Here is a 23323-nt window from a genome sequence, read left to right on the forward strand (position 1 = left end):
GAAGGCTAGCTAAGCATGCGACTGTGAAGGAGCCAATCCAACAGTGTTCCTCCGTGGTTTCCGCTTCAAGTTCCTGCCTTGACTTCCCTCAACGTTGGACTGCAAGCTGAAATAACCTGTCTCCTTCCCCAAGTGTCGCTTTTGGTCAGAGTGACAGCAACAAGAGCAAGCTAGAGCAGCAGGAGACAACGGCATGTCATGTTCTATCTTTGGAGCAGATCAGAATGTCATGTCTCCACCCAAAGGCAGAGGTGGATTCCATTCTTTTAACCAGGGGGCACAGCTTTTTCTTAACAGGCTGGGAAAGAGCCTTTTGAGCCACCCCAGGCCTCCGAGGGGTTTCACTAATACTCATGGCTTTGACTCTGTGCTTTCATTGAATTCCTGAAAATGTGTGATGCTCAGAGACTACAGGGAGGGTTGGTTTTTTCCGAATTAAGTAAGAATACCCACAGTGCTGAGAAACCACAGCCTGTTCCAGGTTCCACAGGTTGCTCTGGGCCAGATGATCATCAAAGAGCAACATGAGGGCTCTGGGCAGACGAGTTAGAGGCGAAGAGCTCTTCCTGCTCTTTCAGGGGACCTGAGTTCCATTCCCATCACCCATGGTGGGTGGCTCACAAAAACCTGAAACTTCAGCTCCAGGGGGATCCAATGCCTTCTTCTGGTCTCCGAGGGTACACACACACACACACACACACACACACACACACACACACACACACACAAATAAATAAATAAATAAAGATGAAATACAGCAACATGGAGGGAAGATACTTCCAATAACTTTATCATCTACATTAATACATGTTGTTATAAAATATATGGTATACACAATCATCCCTCTGCACCCGTCAGTTCTGTGTAGGAAGAGAGTTCATCCACTTGGGAGAAGCACTCAGGAAAAACAAAACTGTGTTCTGCTGAGGATGTCTGACCTTTTGACCTTGCAACATGATGTCTTCTACAAATGTGTTGGGCAGCATTCATCACTCTCTGGGGTGGACACAATTGCCAAGATAACAATACAGAGTAACAACTATTTACCCACTATTTTCACTGTGTTGAGTATTACAAGTACTCCGGAGGTAAATTTAAATCTCCAGAAGACATGGCTAGATTCTGGGCAAATACTACAGCATTGTAAATAAGGAACTTGAACAGTGAAGCATATGGGCATCCTGGTATCCATATGTGTAGCCGCTGAACAATGTATGTTTATTTTAGTTTATTATTTTAGTTTACTTAATATTTTTAACAACTGAAACAGGATCTTGCAACACACCCTAAGCTAACCTAGGACTTGCTGTGTAGCTCAGGCTGGTCTCATACTCAAATTCTTCTGGCCTCAGCCTTCCAAATGTTAGGATTACAGGTGTGTACCAGACTACCCTACCCATAACAGTTTCAATCAAGCTTTTAAAAATATTCTTAGTTTATTTTTAATGATGTGTCTTTGTGTGGGTATGTGCATGTGTGCGCAGTACCCTCAGAGGCCTTGGATCTCCAGGGGTTATGAGCCACGGGTTCCGGGAACCGAATTCAGGTCCTCTTCAAGAGCAGCTGGCGCTCTTAACTGCTGAGCCATCGCTTCAGCCCCCTCAATGAAGCTTTTTAAAAAGACAGTATGTTTTCAGGATGCAAAATTCCAAAGTATAAATGGAAGTACCAATCTCTCCTCCACCTTCTCCCAGGTTCCCTCCCCACACCCACGGGTATGACTTTCCAGAGATATTTCATTCCTATACAGGTACACACACACACACACACACACACACACACACACACACACACACACACATCTCTCCACCACAGTGACATCACGCCCTGCTCAGCCCCTCCATTCCCGCCCCAGCTTCGGTCCCTTTGCAAGAGGCCTGGAGATCCACTTACATCTGACCACAGGGCCCCACTCATCTTAGTTAAGACAGTCATTCTCACTGTGCTGGATGGTCTCACAGTCTCCGGCCTCACAATTTACTCACGGTTCTCACCTGATCCCTCTAGCATCTGGGCTTGCACCCAGGAAGCACAGAGACCCAAGCCTCCTGCCCCTCCGTTCTCGGATGCTTGTAGTTCCTATGTTGTCCAGAAGAGGTAGACACCATCCTATTCTCAGGACCACCAAGGGTTTTGGTTGTTTTCCTGAAGGGCAGTCAAGCTCATGGTGTGGCTAGGTACAAAGATCCCCTAAGAGGATCTGGGATCCTCTGCACAGACCTCTACTAGGTCTCTCTTTCCTCTGCTTCTATCTCTGCATATGTCTCCTACCCTCAGGGAGAGATCCGCTCATTTATGGGAGGCAAGAAACTTTGTCCAGCTAGGGCTTGGAGCTCAGGAGTTGCCTCAGGGAACACAGGCCAATGTAGCTAAGTGAGCTACATCACAGAGGGAGGCCATGATGGGAAGTGTGTGTATGTGTGGGGGGGGTCTTTTTCCTTGCCCCCTAGACCCTGGACTCTAAGTCCCCTTCACTCTCCACACCCACCACAGCAGCCTCTCCCTAGCCTGGTGCCTCTGGAGCTCCACCCCACAGTCCTCACCATAGTGCTGGGGGTCGTCTGGAGTCCAGCTGGTGGCCGAATAGAAGCCACCCCTTTCCTGGTCCTGCCCCTCCCGGTGACCCCAATCCTCTGCCAGCCATTCAATGGTGCCTTGTTCTCCATCCAGCCCCCAGACAAAAGTCCTTCTGTGTAAGAAGGCGGAATTTCGGGGGAGGAGGCACCCCCAACAGGGACCAAGTGGGGGCTTGTACAGACCCCAGGCGGAAGGAGCACCATGAGGAGCGGGGCAGGAGGGAGGAGGACAGGGTGGGGGCTTGCAGAGTTCGGGGGCTTGCAGAGTACCGGGGCTTATCTGTAGTGGAGAAAGGCAGTTCTGACATCCACACCCACACCCTCTCCGGAGCATCCTCCCATCAGCTCCGCATTCCTGGGAGAAACATGGCTCAGGACTACAGCCTGTGCCCAAAACCAGTTCCCTTCCCAGTCTTCTGGGGCCTGGCCTATGAGCCCCGAGAACCACAACCCCCACCGTAGCCCACCATGCAAGTGTCTCCTTCATATGGCAGCCTCAGCCATGTCAATGTCTTCTATTAACCCCTCAGTCCTGCCAGCAAAGACTCCAGGACGGACAGAGGGCTTCAACTCCCTGTAAGCACCAGCAATCCCACCCCCACACAAAACCACAGCTGGTGCTGCGCCCCTTTAATCCCAGCACTCAGGAGGCAGAGGGGGGTGGATCCTGATCACACCAGAGCCAGGTCTGCAATGTGAGTTCCAGGCCAGCCAGGGCTACATAGTAAGACCCTGCCTCAAATAAGCAAACAAAGAAAAAGTACCCCACCTAAATCAAATAGATGTTCCACTTTAACCCTCCAAAAAGATGGTTTGTTGTTAAGGAGCTGAGAACCTTCCCCATAACCCGGTCTCCTTTGGAGTTCAGGAGACTGGACAAGATATCTCCCCTCCATTATGATGCCAAACCCCAGCCCACCACAATCCCCTTTCACTTCACTTGAGGCTACTATAGCTAGAGAACGGGTAGAACTGTCTCTTTAAGGGAGGAATGGGGTGGGGGCGTCCCTCGCCTCAGGGAGACCTAACTTGTGCCTGCCTGCCCAGGTTTGCTCAGGGCGTGGCAGTTGTGGATAAAGACGCCCAGGCTGGGCAGTCCACATTCTGCTCTCTCCCGGAACCACCTCTCAGCCTGTTGAGCTAATCAGGTGAGCGGCCTGGGGGCCCCTTCCCCCCAGAGACCTTTGCCTCTGTCCCCCAACTCTCCCTGGCTCTCCTCTGGCTGTCCCTGCTACATAAAAACTGGGGTTAAAAACCCCAACAATCTTCCAGCTTCAAGACTTCTTTTCTGGAAGCAGGAGACTACCTTCTCCTGCTTCAGCTGCCTGTTCCTCACGGCTCAACTCTGTGGGACTGGACTAGACATCTGGGGTAACCCACTTGGCATTCATAGTGGGGATCAGGAAGACTTGAGGGGGGGGGCTCTGAGTGGATGAGAAGTCTGGTTTTACTGGTGGTATCTGAACTGGGTGGGGGTGTCAGGGTGGACGGGAAATGATCATACTGTGGTATCACGACTGGGGGTTTCTCAGTGGGTGAGGTGGGGAGGAATACCTAGGGTAACTGAGCAGACAAGGAGTAGTTTAAATGCATTGAGGGATGAAGCGAATGGGACTGTGTCTGGGTGGACAGGTGTGGGGTACATAGATGATGATGAATGCCAGGAAAGAGGGATGCTCTGCTCTAGGGAGGTTGTAAAGTGGGACCTGGTTAGGAGATGTGGGGGACTCAGATGACAAGTGTTTATGCAGTGTACCCCTGCAGAAGTGGCCATCCTCCACCATCTTGGAGGAGGAGAGAATGCAGGAGGCAGGTGATAGCATCTGTCCTCCAACTGGCACAGCCAGGAAGTAGATGAGGTGGGGAGCGTCCCAGTCAGACTTCTCCGTGCTGGCTCCCACTGTGGCCCACTCCGAAGCAGGTAGCCTCTCTTCAGAAAACAGCATCAGCAGAGACAGGACAGTGAGGAGGGATGGCGGCTTCCGGCTCGGCTCCCTGCAGCCCTACACACGCCAGGGTCCAGACTGTGCAGTGGCAGGGCTGCAGGGCAACCCCTGTCTTTCCCCACCCCCGATTCTGAGTGTTTTGTGGGGATGGGAGATTGGGGGCCTCGGGGGCCTTGGAGGAGTCTATAGGGAGAAATGTAAGAGGTGAGACCCAGCAGCCGTGATGACAGCGTACAATGTTAAGATGAACTCAGACGTGATGGTTGTGACATCGACGTGGAATAATGACAGTGCCAACTTCACCAAGCTGTGATGATGATATGAGGGAGTATCATGAGACCCTGAGAAAAGCCCGCATGGGCTGGGCACTCCGTAAGAGCAGCTGCCGCGGCTAGTGTTTTTACCCGAATGGGTAATGAAGTGTTAGGAGGCAGCCTGAGCCCACAGACACCTGCAGCATGTACCCCTAACCACCACTTCAGCTCCCCAAAGCGCTAGCTGGGGCCCATGACATCTGAGACAGTCCCCGAATCTACTACAAAAAAAAAAAAAATGCGTGTTTAATCTAAAACAATGAGTCGTGTGTGTGTGTGTGTGTGTGTGTGTGTGTGTGTGTGTGTGTGTGTGTAATGAGTATTAAATATTAAATCCAGGGCCTGAAGAGCAGACTAAGCAAACCTCCACTGCTGGGCCAATTCTCCTAGGCCCTCACTGGGGGGTTTTAGGCAGGTGCTCTACCACTGAGCCACACCCCCAGCTCCTCACTGGGGCATTCTAGGCAGGGTACTACCACTGAGCTGCATCTCACATCCTCTTTTGACTTTTTATTTTGTGAAATCTCACCAAATCGTTCAGTCTGACCTTAACTCTGTATCCTAGGCTGTCCGTGAATTATTAGCATTTCTCCTGCCTCAGCTTCCCTGGTAGCTTGCATGACAGGCCTCCACCGATTTAGATTAATAGAGAAGCTGAAGGATTTCCCAGGCCTCTGGGGGTGGGCCCATAGAAATGGAGAAGTCTGTGTGAGCATATGGGACACCCCGCACCAGCAGTGGCTGGCTCCATCCCTTCCAAGTGTGTGTGTGCTTTGGTGTGGGTAAAAAGGGCTAGCTCTGAAGTGTGACATTGGGACTGCTAGGGATTGAAAAAGAGACCCACAAGGTCACTGGACAGTGTTTAGCCTGTGGGGAATGGGGACAAATGTCAGCACTCACTATCTTGAGTGTGTGTGTGTGTGTGTGTGTGTGTGTGTGTGTGTACATGCACATGAGCTCACGACAGTTGAGCAGGACAAGTGGGAGAGGTGCACAGAGAACAGGAGGTTATTCCAGGCCTCCAGGGTGACGGAAAGGCAGACTGTTGGGGCCCGAGCTGTATGGAAAGGCGCTCTGGGCTGAGTGAGCCTCGCTGGGGAACTACGGAGGGTTTGCTGCTAAGAGAAGCCCAGCGGACTGAGGCTGGCATGAGGATCAAGAGCAGAGGCTGAGTCAGGGAGGGGTGAGGGCTAGGGTAGGGGGCAAAACCCGGGCTTGAGCTGGGACTGGGGAGAACGCTGAAGGGACAGATCCAAGGGTGGGGCAGACAATGGAGGTAAGGCTGCAGCCAGGACCCCCCTCTGCACATGTCCCACCAACTTGGCATTATTTCTGCCATACACCCACCCAGGAACCCAGGGAGTCAGCTCAGGCCCCAGCTAGAGGCCTGCAGTGTGTGGGCAGAGCCAGGCAGGCTCCAAGCTGTCTGTGGGAGCCACTCCCGGAACCCGGGCCTCTTGCCACCTGGCTCCTGACACCCTACTCCCCAAAACACCCCGAGGCCCTCACAGTTCTGAGTTATGAACAGCAAGTGGGGGACAAGGCATTGTTTAAATCCTGTTTTCTGGACCAAGTGATCTTGGACATCAGCTTTTACCTCTCAGAGCCTCAGTTTCCCCCATCGTACAGATAGAGATAACAAGCTGAATGTGATGGTGCACACCTGTGATCCTAGCACTTGGAGAGCTGAGGCAGGAGGATGGCAAATTCAAGGCCAGCCTGGACATAGCAAAACACCACCCCACCTCTTCTCTCCAAGAAAAGATTCGTTACGGTAAAACCTAAAGTCGTGGTCCAGGGACGACAATGGCTGTTCCTTCATGGAGCCCGAGTGCTCACCCAGCCCCCACTTGACTTTGGGGCTCCTTATCTCCCAGCCCAGTGAGCTTCAGGCTCACTACCAACCTTCCTGTGTGTACCTTCCTGTGCTCCTGGTGAGCAGCAGGCGGGATAGGGAACCAGAGGCGCACGGCCTTACATCCTGGACATTCTGCTAAGCTTGGGCCTCCTCTCTGGACTCTTCTAGATCAACGCTGCGACATGCAAGAGGTCACCCTGAGCCTGCTGGTCCTCCTAGCAGGTGAGAATCTGGCCACCAAACTGCCCTTTGCCTGGGGCCTCTCAGCTGGGTGATGACAAGCTTGCTCTCTCTCTCTCTCTCTCTCTCTCTCTCTGTGTGTGTGTGTGTGTGTGTGTTTGTGTGTGTGTGTGTGTGTGTGTGTGTGTGTGTGTGTGTGTGTGTTTCCTTTGGGGAATGCCATTTACTTTTCGGTGACAGCAAGCCGAAGGCTCGGCCCAGTACTCTTGGGTGTCATGGCCTCCCTACATTGCCTTCCCAGATGCCTCTAAGAACCTATCGGTGATGTAGTGGGTAATGGGAATACCTCATGCCTCAGTTTCTCCATCCCTGAAAACACAGAGAACAACAGCACTTGGTCACAGGGCTTTTGTGAGGCTTAAATGCGTTAATGTTTGAACAGCAGTGAAGTGGGGCCTGGGTGGAGTGGGCCCCAAGCGTTTGTGCCTCAAATATAATTAAGCATTGTTTTTCTCCCCGTGGCAGAAGTCAGGCCCGGGATGAAACCAAGCAAGCTTTCTGCCAGAATTTAATCCTTACTCCTCGCTTTTGCCCTGTTTTCTCCTTCCTTCCCTCCTCCCTCTGCCTCCTTTGTGTGTGCATGACTGTGTGTGCTCATGTGTGTGTAACTGTTCATGCGTGTGCATGCTTGTGTGTGTGGCAGCCAGAGGACAACTTTAGGCATCATTTCTTAGGAGCGATCCACTTTTTTATTTTATTTTATTTTATTTTATTTTTCGAGACAGGGTTTCTCTGTGTAGCTTTGCGCCTTTCCTGGTGCTCACTTGGTAGCCCAGGCTGGCCTCGAACTCACAGAGATCCGCCTGGCTCTGCCTCCCAAGTGCTGGGATTAAAGGCGTGCGCCACCACTGCCCGGCTTTTAAATTATTTTATGTGTATGGGTGTTTTGCCATTTGAGTGCTTGGTGACTGTGGAGGCCACAAGAGGGTGTCAGGTCCCCTGGAACTGCAGTTACCGATGTTTGGGAACCATCTCCCAATGTGTGGGTGCTGGGAACTGAACTTAGGTCTTTTGCAAGAGCAATCAGTGTTCTAACCACTAAGCCATCTCTCTCCAGTGGGGGCCCCCCCTTTAAAAAAAAAAACAACAACTGCTTTTTACTTTATCACTCTTTGGGCACAAGTAGCACTCTATTTGGAAAAAGGATAAAGGAATGAATTGTTGCCAACCGTGAGTCATTTCAAAGGGTCAAAAGGTCGGCAACCCTGATAACTGTGGGGTGTAGCTGTGGGGGGCTGTGGGCATTGCTGGTGTGGAGGAAACAGGCCTGGGAACAGAAACCATCTGCTACCTTGAGAAGCAAAGCCTCTTCAGCAGGAGGTGTGGCCTGGCCATGTGTCTGGAAACATTCACTCACACAGTGGCCAAAAAGTACCCGGAATAGGATCTGTTTCTGGTGGCAAAATGCTGGCATGACTCACAGGTGGGGGGTGGGTGGGTGAGCCTGTATCTCCATGACGGCGCATGTCCAGGTGAGACTAACCAGCAGCCAAATCCTGTGCACTTTGGAGGTGGGGCTGTTCCCCCATGGAACATTTTTCTCAGGCAATAAACTGACCCTGCTGAGGGCCACCATAGTCACCCTTGTCCTTCCTTGTCCCCGCAGGCCTGCCTGCTCTGGATGCCAATGACCCCGAAGGTGAGTCAGAGCCCACCCCTCCATCCCACTTACCTCAGGCCCCTGCTACTGTCTCAGATTCATGCGTGTGTCCTTTCTCTCTCTGCAGATAAAGACAGCCCCTTCTACTACGGTAAGAACACCATCCCCTCTTCACTTCTTCCCAGTCCTACACATTATTTTGTGCCAACGGTCCCACACAAGGGAGGCTGACAGTTCACAGTGGCCCAGGGGACAGGATAGGAGAGGGTTTGAAATGGGTCACTGGGCATCCAGGTATCTGGAATCAGCCGTGAGGGAGAATTCAAGACAGACACGGGGCAGTCTGCAAGAGGCGTAAGGTTCAGATCAACCACCCGAAAGTTGGTCACAAAAATCTCCCCAGAGAAGGTGGGGAATTGGACCCACTCTTCCCGGCAGCCACCCATCTCAGAACCTGTGCACCTTTCGCCTGGACCCCTGTCTTCCATGTGTCTTCGGGGCCACCTCTGACTTCCTGCAGAACTTCCTTCAGTGGGACCTCCTCAGACAGCGTGACCACTCTCTAAAGGCCCCTACCCCGACTTCCTATCCCCGACACTGATCCTTTCCCTTCAGACGGCTTCTCTGCCTCTGAACGGACGTGAAATACCTTGTTTGCTTGGATCTTAACTGCAATGTGTGCACAACAGGGCGGGGCTTTCTCTTTCACGGCTATCAAATGGACTGGGAGACAGATGCGGGGGCCTGGCCAGCTCTGAGGCCTCCCGTTTCTCTCTCAGATTGGTACAGGCTTCGAGTCGGTGGGCTCATCTGTGCAGGGATCCTCTGTGCCGTGGGCATCATAGTTCTTATGAGTGAGTACGGAGCTCTGGATGGGGGAGAGAACAGGGAAGAGTCGGTGTGTCCCTCTGACTGTGTCCTTCTCCAACAGGTGGGAAGTGCAAGTGCAAGTTCCGGCAGAAGCCCAGGTGAGATGGGTTCTGGGCATGCCCAAAAGGCTAAGCCTTGTGCAGAGAGGACAGGCCTGGCTGCTCTGCCCTGAGGCCTCCCGGGCTTGGCTTCCTGCAAATCATCCCTAGAAGGCTTTGGTCCCCAGCTCTGTATAAACCTACAGTGGAAAACCAGCCAAGAAACTGTCTAGGCAAGCTGAGAATACTTAGCCCTAAGGGAGAGAACAAAGGGGATTTATTTGTATGTTATCACTTTTCTATTTTCCCAGTCACCGTCCAGGGGATGGGCCACCTCTCATCACACCAGGTAAGACACTCAGGGTGACTGGGGATAAGGGTCACAAGCGGTGGCTGGGGTAGGGGGAGAAGGGACTGGATAGACCCTTGCAAACTGACCCCATCCCTCCACTAGGCTCTGCTCACAACTGCTGAAGATGGACCAGTAGAAGAGCACAGCATGCCTCTGAGCCCAGGTCCTGGCTCTGGAGGTGGGCCTGAACTCCAACACGGCCGTCCTGTCCTCTCCTGACACTGCCTTGCCTGGGTCTCATCTTACCTCTCTCATGATAGCTGGATCTTTGTTCAGTTTCTAATCTAAAATGGTTTTACATCGTGCTCAGGTGAACTCAGATTGTGTGCATTCTGGAGTGTGGCTGTGGGCAGCGAGGGGGTAGGCAGATGTTGGGGTGGGCCTGGGGGCCCTTGATGAGGTGGGCACCTGTGTGCAGAAGCCGGTGGCCGAATCTTGGTTAGACCTGTGTGTCATGACCTGATGATGGACATGAGACTTTCCGCTCTCTCCATGGGCAGCCTCGTGTGCCACTTAGATGTTCTAGTGGTAAACTAGGGACACTTCTAGGAGTGAAAAAGAACCCTAATCGAGTACAGTGTTGACACTGAGAATAACTATAATAGGTCATCCTACCATGTTGGGGCCACTCGAATAGTTTAGCCCCACCCCCACCCCTACAGTGGCTTTCTCATCCATTCTGAGACCTCACTTTACCCTGAGACTTTTCCATACACCAACTGTCCCTGTGAAACCTTTAATTCCCCCAGGACACCCCTAAAAATATACAGCAGGCACAGAGTGAGACCCTCCACTAGCCCCAGGCTTTCTTGAGATTCCCTAGTACCCCTGATGCCATGTGACACCCTGGAAAATGCCTAAAACCTTTCAAAGCAAAATTCTTACCCAGGATCCCATCCAGGGCCATCACCTGCCACTCAACAACATTCACAAGACCTTCCTGCCATGAGCCCACAGACCGGGCAGGTCGGGAGCGCAGGGCATTTATTGAACTCACATCACACACTTTCTGTTCTTGCCCCTGTCACATTCTGGGAACGGGGTACCCATGGCTTTCTCTGATACCTCCAGACTCATCTTTACCACTTCACTTTTCTGCGCATGCGTAAAAGCATCAAAAGCCCACTCGGACTTTGGCAGTAGACATGCGCATAAACAGCAAAGTGCCAGTCTCGGAAACTGCCCAGCAACTGTGACGTCACAGAGATACGTACTCCTCCACGAAAGCCAATGACCAGATTGGTTTTGAGTGGAAAAGAAAGCTCTCTCTCTGTACTTTATATGGAGCAGGACCAAGGCGGGATATCCAGACCTCTTGAGCTCAGCAGATTGTTCTTTTGATTTCTGTATCCCAGTTCCCTGTTGTGTCCCAGGCTGAGCTCCCAAGCCATTGTCTAGGGAACATCTGTCCTCAGCCAAAATGTGGCTTCAAACTGCAAGAGCCCCAAACATTGTTGGGAGCAGAGAGACCTCCTCCCGCTTCCCCCTAAAGTGCAGATCCTCCAAAAGGTAGGCTAAGCCTGACCCAGGCTGATGCACTGGATAGTAGTCTGTATCACACAGGACAGGCTGTGATGGCCAGGAGGCCAGGCCCGAGAGGGTACCCAGATGTCGTAGGATGTCCTTGCCAGCCCCACAGCCACTTCCAGGGTCCTGCCCAGCCTCAGGCACTGAGATCCAACTCGTGGTGCTGGTAGATCTGCGTGGGGCCCTTGAAGCACGCTGCGAATAGAAAGCGTCTTCCTGCTACCATGACTTGGGCAAAGGCGCGAGGGGCCACCAAGGCCGGGGGTCCCAGTTCCTGTAGTGGCTCCAGGATCCCTTTATCAGGCTCAAGGCGGAAGACTTGGCTGAAGGCAAAGTCGCTGCCCAAGATGGCCAACTGGTCTCTGGCGATGAGCAGTGGCTGGAAGACATGGGAACCTCGAGATGGAAGCTGCTGTAGCAGTCGGAACATGGAGCCATCCCAGCGCATGACCTGTAGGGTGCGGGAGCTAGTTAGACCCTGGGTCAAGAGGCACTGGGCCTCCCTGTCATCCTCGAGGCTCTGGAGGACTTGTAACACGAGCCTGTAGGTCCTCAGTTTCACCGTAGCTATGTATGTATGTATGTATTTATTTATTTTTGGGGAGTCTTGCTAGTACTGACTATCTCAGACTCATGGTCTTTGTGCCTCAGCTTTTCACTGTAGCTCTTTATTTTTGTTTATTGGTTTGTTTGTTTGTTTGTTTGTTTGTTTTGGGGGAGTCTTGCTGGTACTGACTGACTATCTCAGACTCATGGTCTTTGTGCCTCAGCCTCCCTGGTACTGAAATGCCAGACCCTTGACTGACACCAACACTATGCCCAGTAGCTTTCCTAATTTACAGATGAAAACATCTGTCTGCTCAGAGCTGATCTTTGTTCTAGACCTTTCTCTTTCCCACACATGCCACACAGAGTGTCCAGCAAGGGTCACGAGCCATGTTTACGCCATCCGTTCTGGCCACACCCTCACGCAGCTTCCACCTTCTCCAGTCCCTCCTACCTGACTCCCATTCTTATCTCCACTGTTTTCCCCTAGAGACCCCTCAGATAACTGCGTGGGGCGGGGTTGTCTGTCCCTGACTGGACCTCATTCTGAAAAGAGAGCCCCGGAGGCAGTGAGCAGGGCCTACCACCAACCAGTTCAACCTTGAGGGTGTAGTATCCCAATGGGAAGGGTGTGGTTGGAGTTAACTATCATTCTGGAATGTTCTAGAGTTACAGAGCCAAGCTTAGCGGAGTAGAATAAGTTCAGTGGAAGCAGGTCATGTTGGCACCTTCCTGTTACACCGGCACAGGGCACAAGATTGAGGCCAGCCTGCACTACATGTTAAGACCCTGTCTGAGTCTCTGCCTCGGGCTGTATTCAGCAGGCAAAGCCCTCACTTTAGGACTCATCGCTGAGGGTTGGAAGTGTAGCTCAGCTTATGCCAGGAATTCACTAGAAAGGGCCTGGGGCTGGGGCTTAGTGGGGCTTGCTTGCCTAGAATTCATCAGGGATTGGTTGTGGGTGAGGCTCAGTGATAGAAACCACGCCTGGAATTCACCCGTGAGAGGCTGCGCTGAAACAGGGATCCAGCCCCCTGTCAAATGAGGGTCAGCTGCCGTGATCAGGCTTGGCTTCCACTGCGTGACCCCAGCCTCACCATGGAGTCCCCAATGTATCGTGTCAGGCACAGGAACACGTCTCCACCGGCCTGAAAGTGTTTCGTGGCATAGACGTCCTCAGCCTCTGGGATGTCTGTGCGCCTCTCGAAGCGGCCACCAAACCAATGGAAGAGCACCGGCCTCTGGGAGGCTGAAGCAAGCAGCAGATGCGGTCGGCCATCCAGCTCCAGGGCCTCAGCGTCCGTGTCGCGGTGCCAGGCATGCAGGCTCTGACGTGGGTAGAAGCCGGGCCCATCGCGGCACAGCAGCGTGGTGCTCCCAGCTTTGGAGGCGTCAGCCACCACGAAGCAGGGCTGCCCATCCAACCACAGGAGCTCTGCATCATTGGGTCGCAGCAGCCTTTGAGGGGCTAGGACCTGTATTGGGGCCAGACGCAGGTCGGGGCTAGACCGAGACCACAGCTGTGAGCCTCCCCACAGGCGGGCAGCCAGTATGAAGAGGTGTGAGCCCAGCACCAGAGGTTTGCAGGACACCACGGAGGGCGCTGTAGGGAGAGTGTGACACAGTCAGGCTCAGTGGCAGTCTGGGGACAGGAGAGAAGAGGCCAGGACAGGAGGGGAGCTCACCGGACACCTCTTCCTCAGGCCGGAAGCGCTGCAGGCTGTAGTCCCAGACCAGGATCAAGCAGCGGCCAGCGAAGGGCTGTGCCAGGATCACGTGAGGTTCCCCCTGATAGGAGAAGGACTCCACGCTCAGTGCCGACTCCCCAACAGTCTGGAGCCAGGACAGTTCTAGAGGCAGCAAGAGAGTCAGAGGTGCCTGCCTCAGTTTCTGAGCCTTCTTAGCACATCTTTGAAATGAGAATTCATAGTGTTCACCACATAGGAACCTATAGAATGTAACCTTTTTGTCTATAGATATCTTAACTCTCAGAAACACGAACATCTTTCTTTTCAAAGCTGTGTGGCATCATCAAATAGTCCATTGAAAAGTGTCTTAGACAGATGTTGTGGGACATGCTTATGATCGCAGCCTAGGGGAAGCTGAGGCAGGAGGATTTCTGGTTGCTGGTCAGCCTGGGCTACATAGCCTGATCTTGTCTCAAAAACACAAAACAAATCAAACAGCATGTTTAGTTACTCAATTAATTTACAACATCATTCCTGTGAGCTACACTTTGTTACCATGAAAACTTGAGGATAAGTGACCCAGGCAGCCAGCTAGCCAGCAACATCCATTCTCCCCAGACAGACCGTCAACCCAGCTCCTCAGGAGAATGAGCCATGACAACTGAAAGTTCAAGGCCTGTCTGGGATACAGGAGTTCAGGATAGTCTTGGCAACTTAATAGCAGACCCTATCTCAAAACAAAAAAAGTAGAAAGAGGGCTAGGATGTATGTAGATCAGTGGTGGAGCCCTGCCTAGAATCCCCCAGTGAGGGGCTGGGGTGTGGCTCAGTGGTAGAGCCCCTGCCTAGAATCCCCCAGTGAGGGGCTGGGGTGTGGCTCGGTAGTGGAATGCTTGCCTAACATTTGGAAGGCTCTGAGTTTAGTCCCTAGTAACACACACACACACACACACACACACACACACACACACACACATCACTTTTTTCATAAAGCAGGGAGATGACCATCAGGCAGCCCAGACAGAATGTTCCAGTACCCCTACTAACACACTCCCCAGATATCATGATCAAGTTCACAGCAGACAAGAAGTATGATATTCACTCCATTGTGTGAACATGACTTGTTCTGGACCTGGCCTCTTTCGCCTCCTTTTTGCCACATCCAAAAGCACATGGAGGTGTCACAACCTGGCTTGAACCATAAAAACAAGGGCAGCGACTAGGGGCTACCCCACCCATGCAGAAGACGGGTCGTCTGCTCCCATCTGTGTTTATGTGTGGGACGCATGACCTGTGTGTGGAGGTCAGAGGGCAAGGGTGAGAGCTGGCTGTCTCCTTCCATCCTGTGGGTTCTGGGGATTGAAGCCCGGTCATCAGGCTTGGTGGCAAGTGTCCTTAACCACTGAGCCATCTCACCAGTCCAGGGAGTTCTTTAGTTCACTCTCCAGGTTGTCAGAAGAGACCCAGGCTGTGTGTCACGCTACACACCAGGCCCTGTTCCTAGGTGGCAGGTTGACACAGGAAGAAGCTACAACCGGGGACATTCACGCAGACTGAATGTCATTTTGTTTTTGAGGTAGGACCGCACCATGTTGCCTACACTGCTCTCAAGGTCACAGCCCTCCAGCCTCAGCCGTCCCAGTGCTGGGATTGCATGTACTACCATGCCCTGCAGAATCTTTTAAAAATGTCCTTTTAATCAGCCCTTCCTGGGCTGGGGAGATGGCTCAGTGAGTAAGGGCACTTGCCATCAAGTCTGATGGAGCTGAATTCGGTCCCAGAATTCATAGGTGCAAGGAGAGAATCGGTTCCCCCTTGTCCTCTGACCTCTGTACATGCGCCATGGTACACATACAGCCACCATTCCCCCACACCCATATTTTAAAATGTAAATGAAGCCAGGCGGTGGTGGCGCACACCTTTAATCCCAGCACTCAGGAGGCAGAGCCAGGCAGATCTTTGTGAGTTCGAGGCCAGCCTAGTCTACAGAGCTAGTTCCAGGACAGGCACGGAAACTACACAGAGAAACCCTGTCTCGGAAAAACAAAAACAAAAACAAGCCCTTAAACAGAACCCACACTACTTGCTGTTTGCACCCTTCCTTGGCTTTTCTGGTCCTAGCTCTGGGCTTCCTCAGGTGCTAATGACTTCTCCAGTCCTGACCTCACTCCTACCCCAGACTCTGCCTGTGCCTTCCAGCTCTGTCATCCCACCCCCCTCCCTCCCAACCCCCTACCCCCACCTGTGCCTCCTTGTTTTTGAGGGATCCTCCTGGACTCTTTGGGGTTGCCTGACTTCTCAGCTGTAGCCTCAGAAAGGGAGAGACCCAGGGCCAGCCAGCCGAGTCACTGCTGTCTCCTGCATGACCCAGCACTCAGAAAAACGTCCCGGGGTATACTCTATATATTTGTGGAAAAGCTAAAAGAAGACAAGCCCCAGGGAGGAGGGAGGTACCCGCAGCTCCCAGCACAAAATGGGTGCAAAGGAGGGGTATTTAAGTGTCCTATTAACAATACCAGTGAATCCTTACAAAAGCTTCTTGGAAGCCCAGCACGCCTGTCATGGGGCGTTTGTGAGGCCGAGACCAGAGGATTGCTACAAGTCTGAAGCCAGCTTGGGCTACATAGAAAGACTTTGTCTCAGAAAACGAAACAAAAATAGCAACAAACAAGGGCTGGAGAGACGGCTCAGGGTTACCAGCGTTTGCTGTTCTTGCAGAGAACTAGAGTTCCCATTCCCAGCACCCATGTAGGACAGTTGACAACTGCCTAGATCTCCAGTTCCAGGGGATCCAACATCTGCACTTGAATGCACATGCCCATACACCGACATACACACATACATATAACAACAACAACAACAAGCCTCTTTGCCAGGACTGGCAAAGAAAGCTGTGCAGAGACCAAGTGTGATTCATGCTTGCAACCCCAGCACACAGAAGGTGGAAGAGGCAGGAGGGTCACAAGTTCAATGCCAGCCTTGTCTGTGAATTGAGAGCCTGTCAAAAAGTAAAGAAAAATACTGCCCAGCGTTTACTCCTCATAAAGATCTGGGATCACTGTTTACACCCCTGCTTTACAAATGAGGAAATGAGGAGGCTCAGGGAGGTTATTTCCTCACCCCTGTGGCTCCTCCCCCCGCCCCCCTCCCCCGCCCCCAACACACACATTTGATTTCCTCACTTCTTCAGAGGCCCTGTTGCCCCTCCCACTGCGGAGGAGTTGGGGAGGGGCAGGAAGCCATCACCTGTGGCTCTGCACTTGAACTTCTTAGGGTCAAGATGATTGAGTTGCATTCGGGCAAGGGCAGAGGGGCCTGCACAGGCCCCCAGGCCCACACTGGCATTCACCGTAGGCATCCACTGCAGCAGCCAAAGTACTCGGCAGTCACACTGGAACGGGTTCCCTCGGAGGTCCCTGGGGCAAGAAGCCACGAAGAAGCTGTGTCCCAGTTTCTGTGGCTTAGAGGCCGAGTCACCTTCCCAGGTGAGGGTCTAGGATGGCACCCTCAGACGACAGGAAAGTATAAGCCAAGCATACTCATGCATTAGCCCAAAGAGGCCCAGATCTCCCTCCCTGTTAGCATTCCCAAGCCCCACCCTCAGCCCCCCTGAGCCTGAGCTCACACATGAGTCAGAGTCTCCAGGTCTCGGAACAGGAATCTGGGTAGGGCCTCGAGGTGGTTGTTGGCCAGGCTTCTGATAGAGCGGGAGAGGAAAGAGTGTCAGCTGTGGCCAGGAGATGCCGTGGCCTTGAGGGATGGATGGGTCGGGTGCCTATGGTGGAGGACTGGGCTGTGGAAATACACACAGGTGTGTGAGTGAGCGGAGTCCTCTCAGGGCGTTCTTGGAGATGGAGCCAATCTTGTTGTCCTCAATGAAGCTGTGGGGAGAGGGTGGAGTGAGGCGAGGCCCACAGTGCTGGAGAGACTGGCCCTAGGAAGCCACAGGAATGGTTTCTTTCTCTTCTCTCACCTTGAATGACCACAAGGAAACCATTCTTCACCAGGGCTACTCTCACGGTAGCCAAGGTCTTGGCTCTATGGTCATTGTCAAGCTTATCATAAGCGCAACCACCATCACACCACCACCACCCTGGCACCGTGGCACTGACATGTGTGCCTCTGTTATCATCACTGAGCTCAGTTACCAACAATTAATCCCAGCACTATGCACTCATCCCCATCCTCTTTCGTCAACACCCATTGCCAAACCCCACACCAATAACACAGATAGTGTCACCAACATCACACTTTCATGACCAGAACCAAGTCTGCTGCCATGACACCAACACTGCCACCACTGTTACAGACCTCAGCTGGTGCCAACAGCATCACCATCACCACCAACATTCACACCATCCACCACCAGCACAGTATTTTCATGAATACCAACAACTTCATCATCATTGGCAAACCCAGAGCCAACAACACCATCAAAACTAACAACAGGGCTGGGACATGGCTCAGCAGGTAAAGGCAGTTGCCACCATGCCTGATAACCCCAGTTTTTGATCCCCAGAACCCATGTGGTGGAAGAAGAGGATCTGCTCCCACAAATTGTCCTCTGACTTGTATGCGTGGGCCATGGCACATACACTGTCACTCTCCCCCAGATAAATGCAACATTTTTAAAAAACATGACACCTGGGCTGAGGTGTGCCTCAGAGATAGAGTGCTTGCCTAGAATATTCCACAGAAGGGCTGGCCATATGGTTTGGTTCAGTGGTAGAGCCCCTGCCTAGAATCCCCCAGTGAGGGGCTGGGTGTGACTCAGTGGTAGAGCCCTGCCTAGAATCCTCCAGTGAGGGGTAGGGTTGTGGCTCAGTGGTAGAGCCCCTGCCTAGAATCCCCTAGTGAGGGGCTGGGGGTGTGGTTCAGTGGTAGAGCCCCTGCCTAGAATCCCCCAGTGAGGGGCTGGGGGTGTGGCTCAGTGGTAGAGACCCTGCCTAGAATCCCCCAGTGAGGGGCTGGGGGTGTGGCTCAGTGGTAGAGCCCCTGCCTAGAATCCCCCAGTGAGGGGTTGGGTGTGACTCAGTGGTAGAGCCCTGCCTAGAATCCTCCAGTGAGGGGTAGGGCTGTGGCTCAGTGGTAGAGCCCCTGCCTAGAATCCCCCAGTGAGGGACTGGGGTGTGGCTCAGTGGAAGAGCCCCTGCCTAGAATCCCTCAGTGAGGGACTGGTGGTGTGGCTCAATGGTAGAGCCCCTGCCTAGAATCCCACAGTGAGGGACTGGTGGTATGGCTCAGTGGTAGAGCCCCTGCCTAGAATCCCCCAGTGAGGAGTTTGGAACTACTTTCCTAGTATGCCCAAGACCCCAGTTTCCAAAACAAACAGGCAAATAAGAAAGAGCCCCCAAAACACAAAACTAGAAAACCTCCACCAACATTCTACCCATATCCATGACCAACATCCACACACACCATAAGCACATATCCCTACATTGATAATCACCACAAACAGCAACCCCACACACCTTATAGATATCCCCAATAACACCAACAATATTGTGGCAGCTATTTTGGTCAGCAACCCTCATACTCCATCAGCAGGCAGGATGACGGTGGCACATGCCTTTAATCCCAGCACTTGGGAGGCAGAGCCAGGCAGATCTCTGAGTTTGAGGCCAGCCTGGTCTACAGAGCGAGATCCAGGACAGGCACCAAAACTACACAGAGAAATCCTGTCTCGAAACAAATAAACAAACAAACAAACACTCCATCAGCAATAATATAATCATCACTGAAAGAGAGGTAAGGCCACGTGGCAGAATGCAGATTAAAAAAAATGGCTTAATTTAAGTTGCGAGAGCTAGTTAGTAATAAGCCTGAGCTATCGGCCAATCATCTATAATTCCTATTAAGTCTCTGTGTTGGTTATTTGGAACTGGCAGGCAGGAAATAAAAGTCTGTTTACACATCACTTCCCTTTCATCAGTAACAAGGACACCCCCTACACACCACCCTCCACAGCAGCATCACCAGGCCACCAGCAGCACACAGCCCTGTCATACTGCCAACCCCTCCTGCAACCTGGCACCCCCACATTGGCGCTGCACCAACACTGTCACATGGTCACTGCATAGCTCCAAGTAGTTTCCGGGTAATTTTAAATGTTTCCTTCTCCTAACCTCTTTGTACACCCTTTCCTGGAATCCCCCTGCATCAGGACAACTGAGTCTGGCTATCTAGGCCCTTTGCTGGTTCTTGGTTTCCAGGGCTGGGACTGAAACCTGGGGTCTCACACGTGCTAAGCAAGTACCTACTCCCAAGATGTACCCCTAGTTTTTTATTTTCTCTTATTTTAATTATTTCTTATTATGAGACAGGGTCTCACTGAGTTGTTCAGGCTAGCCTTGAATTCATTCTGTAGCCGAAGCAGGCCTTGAGTTAGCCATCCTCCTGCCTCAACCTCCTGAACAGCTGGGATTACAGACCTGAGCCACCAGGCCCAGCTTCCTCTGTGAATCTGAAGTACACAGAGGTGAGATTCCCTTCTGATCAGTAGCTCCTGAGCTGTCCACACTGCAGCCTTCCTCCTAGGGACCTGCCATTGGCCAGATGCCCCCTTCCCCAGACCACTTCCCTTTGTCCTCTTCCACTGGGGGTCACAAGAGGCTCGCCCGCCCCTCCAGACCCACCTTCCCCCAGCAGGGCTGTACTCACAGGTACCGCAGGTAGGACAGGCCAATGAAGGCATCGTCCTCGATCACGGAGAAGGTATTGGATGTGAAGAGCCTGGCAAGGGGGCAAGACAGATGTTTTCAGACTGGTATGTATGACTGTCCTTTCAGCCCCCATCCAACCCAAAGACCCACGTGCAAGTGTAGGCGTATGTGAACGGACATGGATGCTTCCATAGATATACACAAAGTACACATGTCCTCACAGGTGTCTGAACACCCCCCATGCATGTATACGTTCACATGCACACATACATACACACACACACACACACACACGCACACGCGCACGCACACACACACGTGCGCAAACGCACGCACGCACGCGCGCGCACACACACACATTCATGCACACACACGTGCAGGAACCCTCATTTTCTTGAGCAGAGGGTCATGGGCCCAGCCAGGCCATACTCACAGCAAGTGCAGTGATGGTATCTTCATGAAGCTGCCAGCCTTCAGCTGGGAGACCCCCATCTTGATGAGGGAGCTGGGGACATGGGCAGAAATCAGTGAGCAGAAATCCATTGCAGTTTTCCTCTCTCAAATCAGAGCCCTTGGCTGCTCTGGAGGCCCTGACCTTCCATGTTGAGCCCGGGGGTCCCTCCTACTGCTCTCTATCCCTGCCCTCTGCCCTCCACACATGTACAAGGTCCCTGGCAGCCCTCAGCCCCTGGATACTGCACCTCCAGTGTCCCCATTGATTCCCCCTGCCCTTTGGGACACCCCCAGTCGGCACCTTTCCAAATCTCAGCAGCCCTCTTTCAGACATCCCAGAATTCTGTGGTGTGCAAGATTCTGATAGAGACCCCAGCACCCCAGCCCAAACCCTGGAGTCCCAGGTCTCCTCCCTCCCTTTAGGCCCACACAGGGCTGGCACTCACAGTGACAGGAGCGTGGCGGAGAAGCTCTCGGGCAGCTCGGAGGAGCCCTCACACAGGGTGCTTTCCTTGGAACAGGAGCAGCGTGGGGGACACTTTGCCTTGGGGGGACTCCAGGCCACTCCTGCCCCAGCCCCGGCCAACAGCAACAATAGAATGCCTGCCCCTCCCATGCCCCCTGCCCCTGCCCAGGCTCCCACTCACCCTACCCTGCCAGACCCTGACCACTACATCTTTGTGGGATGCCCCTCCATCCTGCTGCTGGCCATGCTGTCCTGTGGCTGGTCGCCTTCTTGTTCTCTCTCTCAGCCGGTCCCTCTCTCCCTGTATCTGGAGTGTGGGATTGTCTGTCAGTCTCTCTCCCAATCTTTCTATTATTCTGTTTCCCACCCCTGCAATCTCATGTCTGTTTCTTCTTTGTCTCTCTGTGTCTCTGGTTTGGCCTGTAGATCTCTGGTGTGTGTGTGTGTGTGTGTGTGTGTGTGTGTGTGTGTGTGTCTGTCCGTCCTGGTCCTTCTGCCTGGTGTCTGTAACTCTCACCTCCCTGCCCCGTTTCAAGCTTCCAGTACTTTCTCTGTGTCCTCCCACACTCTCGTCCCACTTGCTGTGGCCTGGGATGTGCCCAGCAGAAGGGTAGGAAGGAGCGGGTCAGAGGCCATAGGAAGAAAAGGCCCAAGGAAGGGACTGAATGGCCTTTGAGGGGGCGGAGCTGCCAAGGGCTTGAGCCACCCTAGGCACTCCCAACCAACCCCCTCATCAGAGTCCCCACTCAACCCCAGTTGGGGAGAGTGGGAAGGATGTCCCCAGGGTGGAGACCAGATGGCTCTGCAGACTGCAGATGGGAGGGGCTAGGAAGAGGAGTCACTGGGGGATGGGGGATATCCTAGCTGTTCCCTCCTGCCCCGGCTCTTAGAGGGTGTGGTCCACCCTGTCACCAAGGCACCACTAGGCCAGGACCGGTCCAGCTGCTCCCCCTTGTGGCCACCCGTGGCAGAACCGCTGCCCTGCCCCAAAGCCAGAGCTCCCTCCAGGTCCCTGTAATTAACACTTGAAGGCCAGGATCCAAGACTGAATACAAGAACTAACAGTGATGATTCCACCTCTCTCTTCCACGTCAAATTAATTGAGCTTTGTCCTAAAACTTCACCACCAGCCCCTAATCTTCCCATGAAGTTCAGGTCAGTGTCATTTTCATAACGAATTTGAAGAAAGGCCAGGGGATCAGGGTGGCTGGCTCCAGTGGAGGCAGCGCCAGGATCCAAACCCAGGGAGCCTGCTCCAGGGCCACTCTGTATCATTCTCCATCCTGTCTTTGGAAGCTGGAATTTATGGTTATGTGCACAATTGCGTGTTTTCCTCTGAACTAAGGTCTTGGAAACTCAGACAGATCCTCTCCATTAAATGAGAAAAATTCATAAATCACACATAACCCAACCTAAGTCCTGATCCCTCCTACGCCCGTCAAGCTATCTGCCAGGCTTTTACATTTGCTTGCTTGTTTCGAGACTGGCCTGGGATTCATTTTGCAGTCCAGGCTGCCCGCAAACACAAGACTCCCCTGGCTTAGCCTCCCAAGTGCCGGGATGACAGATGGGCTCCACCACACTCAACTGTGTGCCAGGTTTTACATGTGTTAGCTCATTGACGTCACAGCAACTCTGTGAGCTGGGGGTATTGCTGTTCCTGCTTTACAATCCCTGCTCCAAAAATGGGGAAACCGAGGCATGAGGCTCTTAAATGATTAGCTTTACGGGGCCAGTTGGTTCTAGCTTAGTAGGAACAACCTTTGTTGCCTGGGGTCAGAAGGCTGAGGAACACGTGGTCTCTTGCCATTGGAGGACAGGAGCCCAACAGATCCTGTGTTGCCTCAGTCAAGTTACTCAACCTCTCTGTTCCTCGGTGTCCTCATTTGTCAGTGGGATCATTCCTACTGTCCATGCCCAGACTGAGGAGAGGACTCGGTGAACTAACCAAACAGCTCCTCTCTTTGGGGTTCAGTCAGGCTTGGGGGGCAATCATTTTAGACAGAATGCCACATAACTCAGGCTGGCCTTGAACATTCTGTATAGCCTAGGATGACCTTGGTCTCCCAACCTCCAGCCTCCACTTCTGGGAATAAACGTGTGTCATCACTCCCAGGTTATTTGGTGCTGAGCATTGAGCCCAGGACTCCATGAATGCTAAGTAAGCACTCTGATAACTGAGCCATAC

The 23323-nt window shown here is 52.8% G+C and overlaps 2 protein-coding genes across 2 annotated transcripts; one reads left to right on the forward strand and one right to left on the reverse strand.

The window, feature by feature from the left end:
• The first annotated feature begins 3637 nt into the window (after positions 1–3637).
• Fxyd3 (FXYD domain containing ion transport regulator 3) lies at positions 3638–10109 on the forward strand. The gene is made up of 8 exons (XM_059276298.1): positions 3638–3724; positions 6863–6916; positions 8541–8573; positions 8662–8685; positions 9314–9388; positions 9466–9502; positions 9754–9791; positions 9897–10109. Exons 2-8 carry the CDS (start codon positions 6877–6879, stop codon positions 9914–9916), a joined length of 267 nt encoding a protein of 88 aa, XP_059132281.1. The 5' UTR covers positions 3638–3724; positions 6863–6876; the 3' UTR covers positions 9917–10109.
• A 1259-nt stretch (positions 10110–11368) lies between these two features.
• Lgi4 (leucine rich repeat LGI family member 4) lies at positions 11369–21888 on the reverse strand. The gene is made up of 9 exons (XM_059275628.1): positions 21116–21888; positions 20650–20721; positions 20215–20286; positions 17364–17435; positions 17180–17251; positions 16801–16970; positions 13553–13717; positions 12965–13470; positions 11369–11772 (listed from the first exon to the last, which is right to left on the reverse strand). Exons 1-9 carry the CDS (start codon positions 21283–21285, stop codon positions 11458–11460), a joined length of 1614 nt encoding a protein of 537 aa, XP_059131611.1. The 5' UTR covers positions 21286–21888; the 3' UTR covers positions 11369–11457.
• Positions 21889–23323: the final 1435 nt, after the last annotated feature.

The sequence above is a fragment of the Peromyscus eremicus genome, chromosome 1 (assembly GCF_949786415.1).
Source record: "Peromyscus eremicus chromosome 1, PerEre_H2_v1, whole genome shotgun sequence".
NCBI classification, from domain to species: Eukaryota; Metazoa; Chordata; class Mammalia; order Rodentia; family Cricetidae; genus Peromyscus; species Peromyscus eremicus.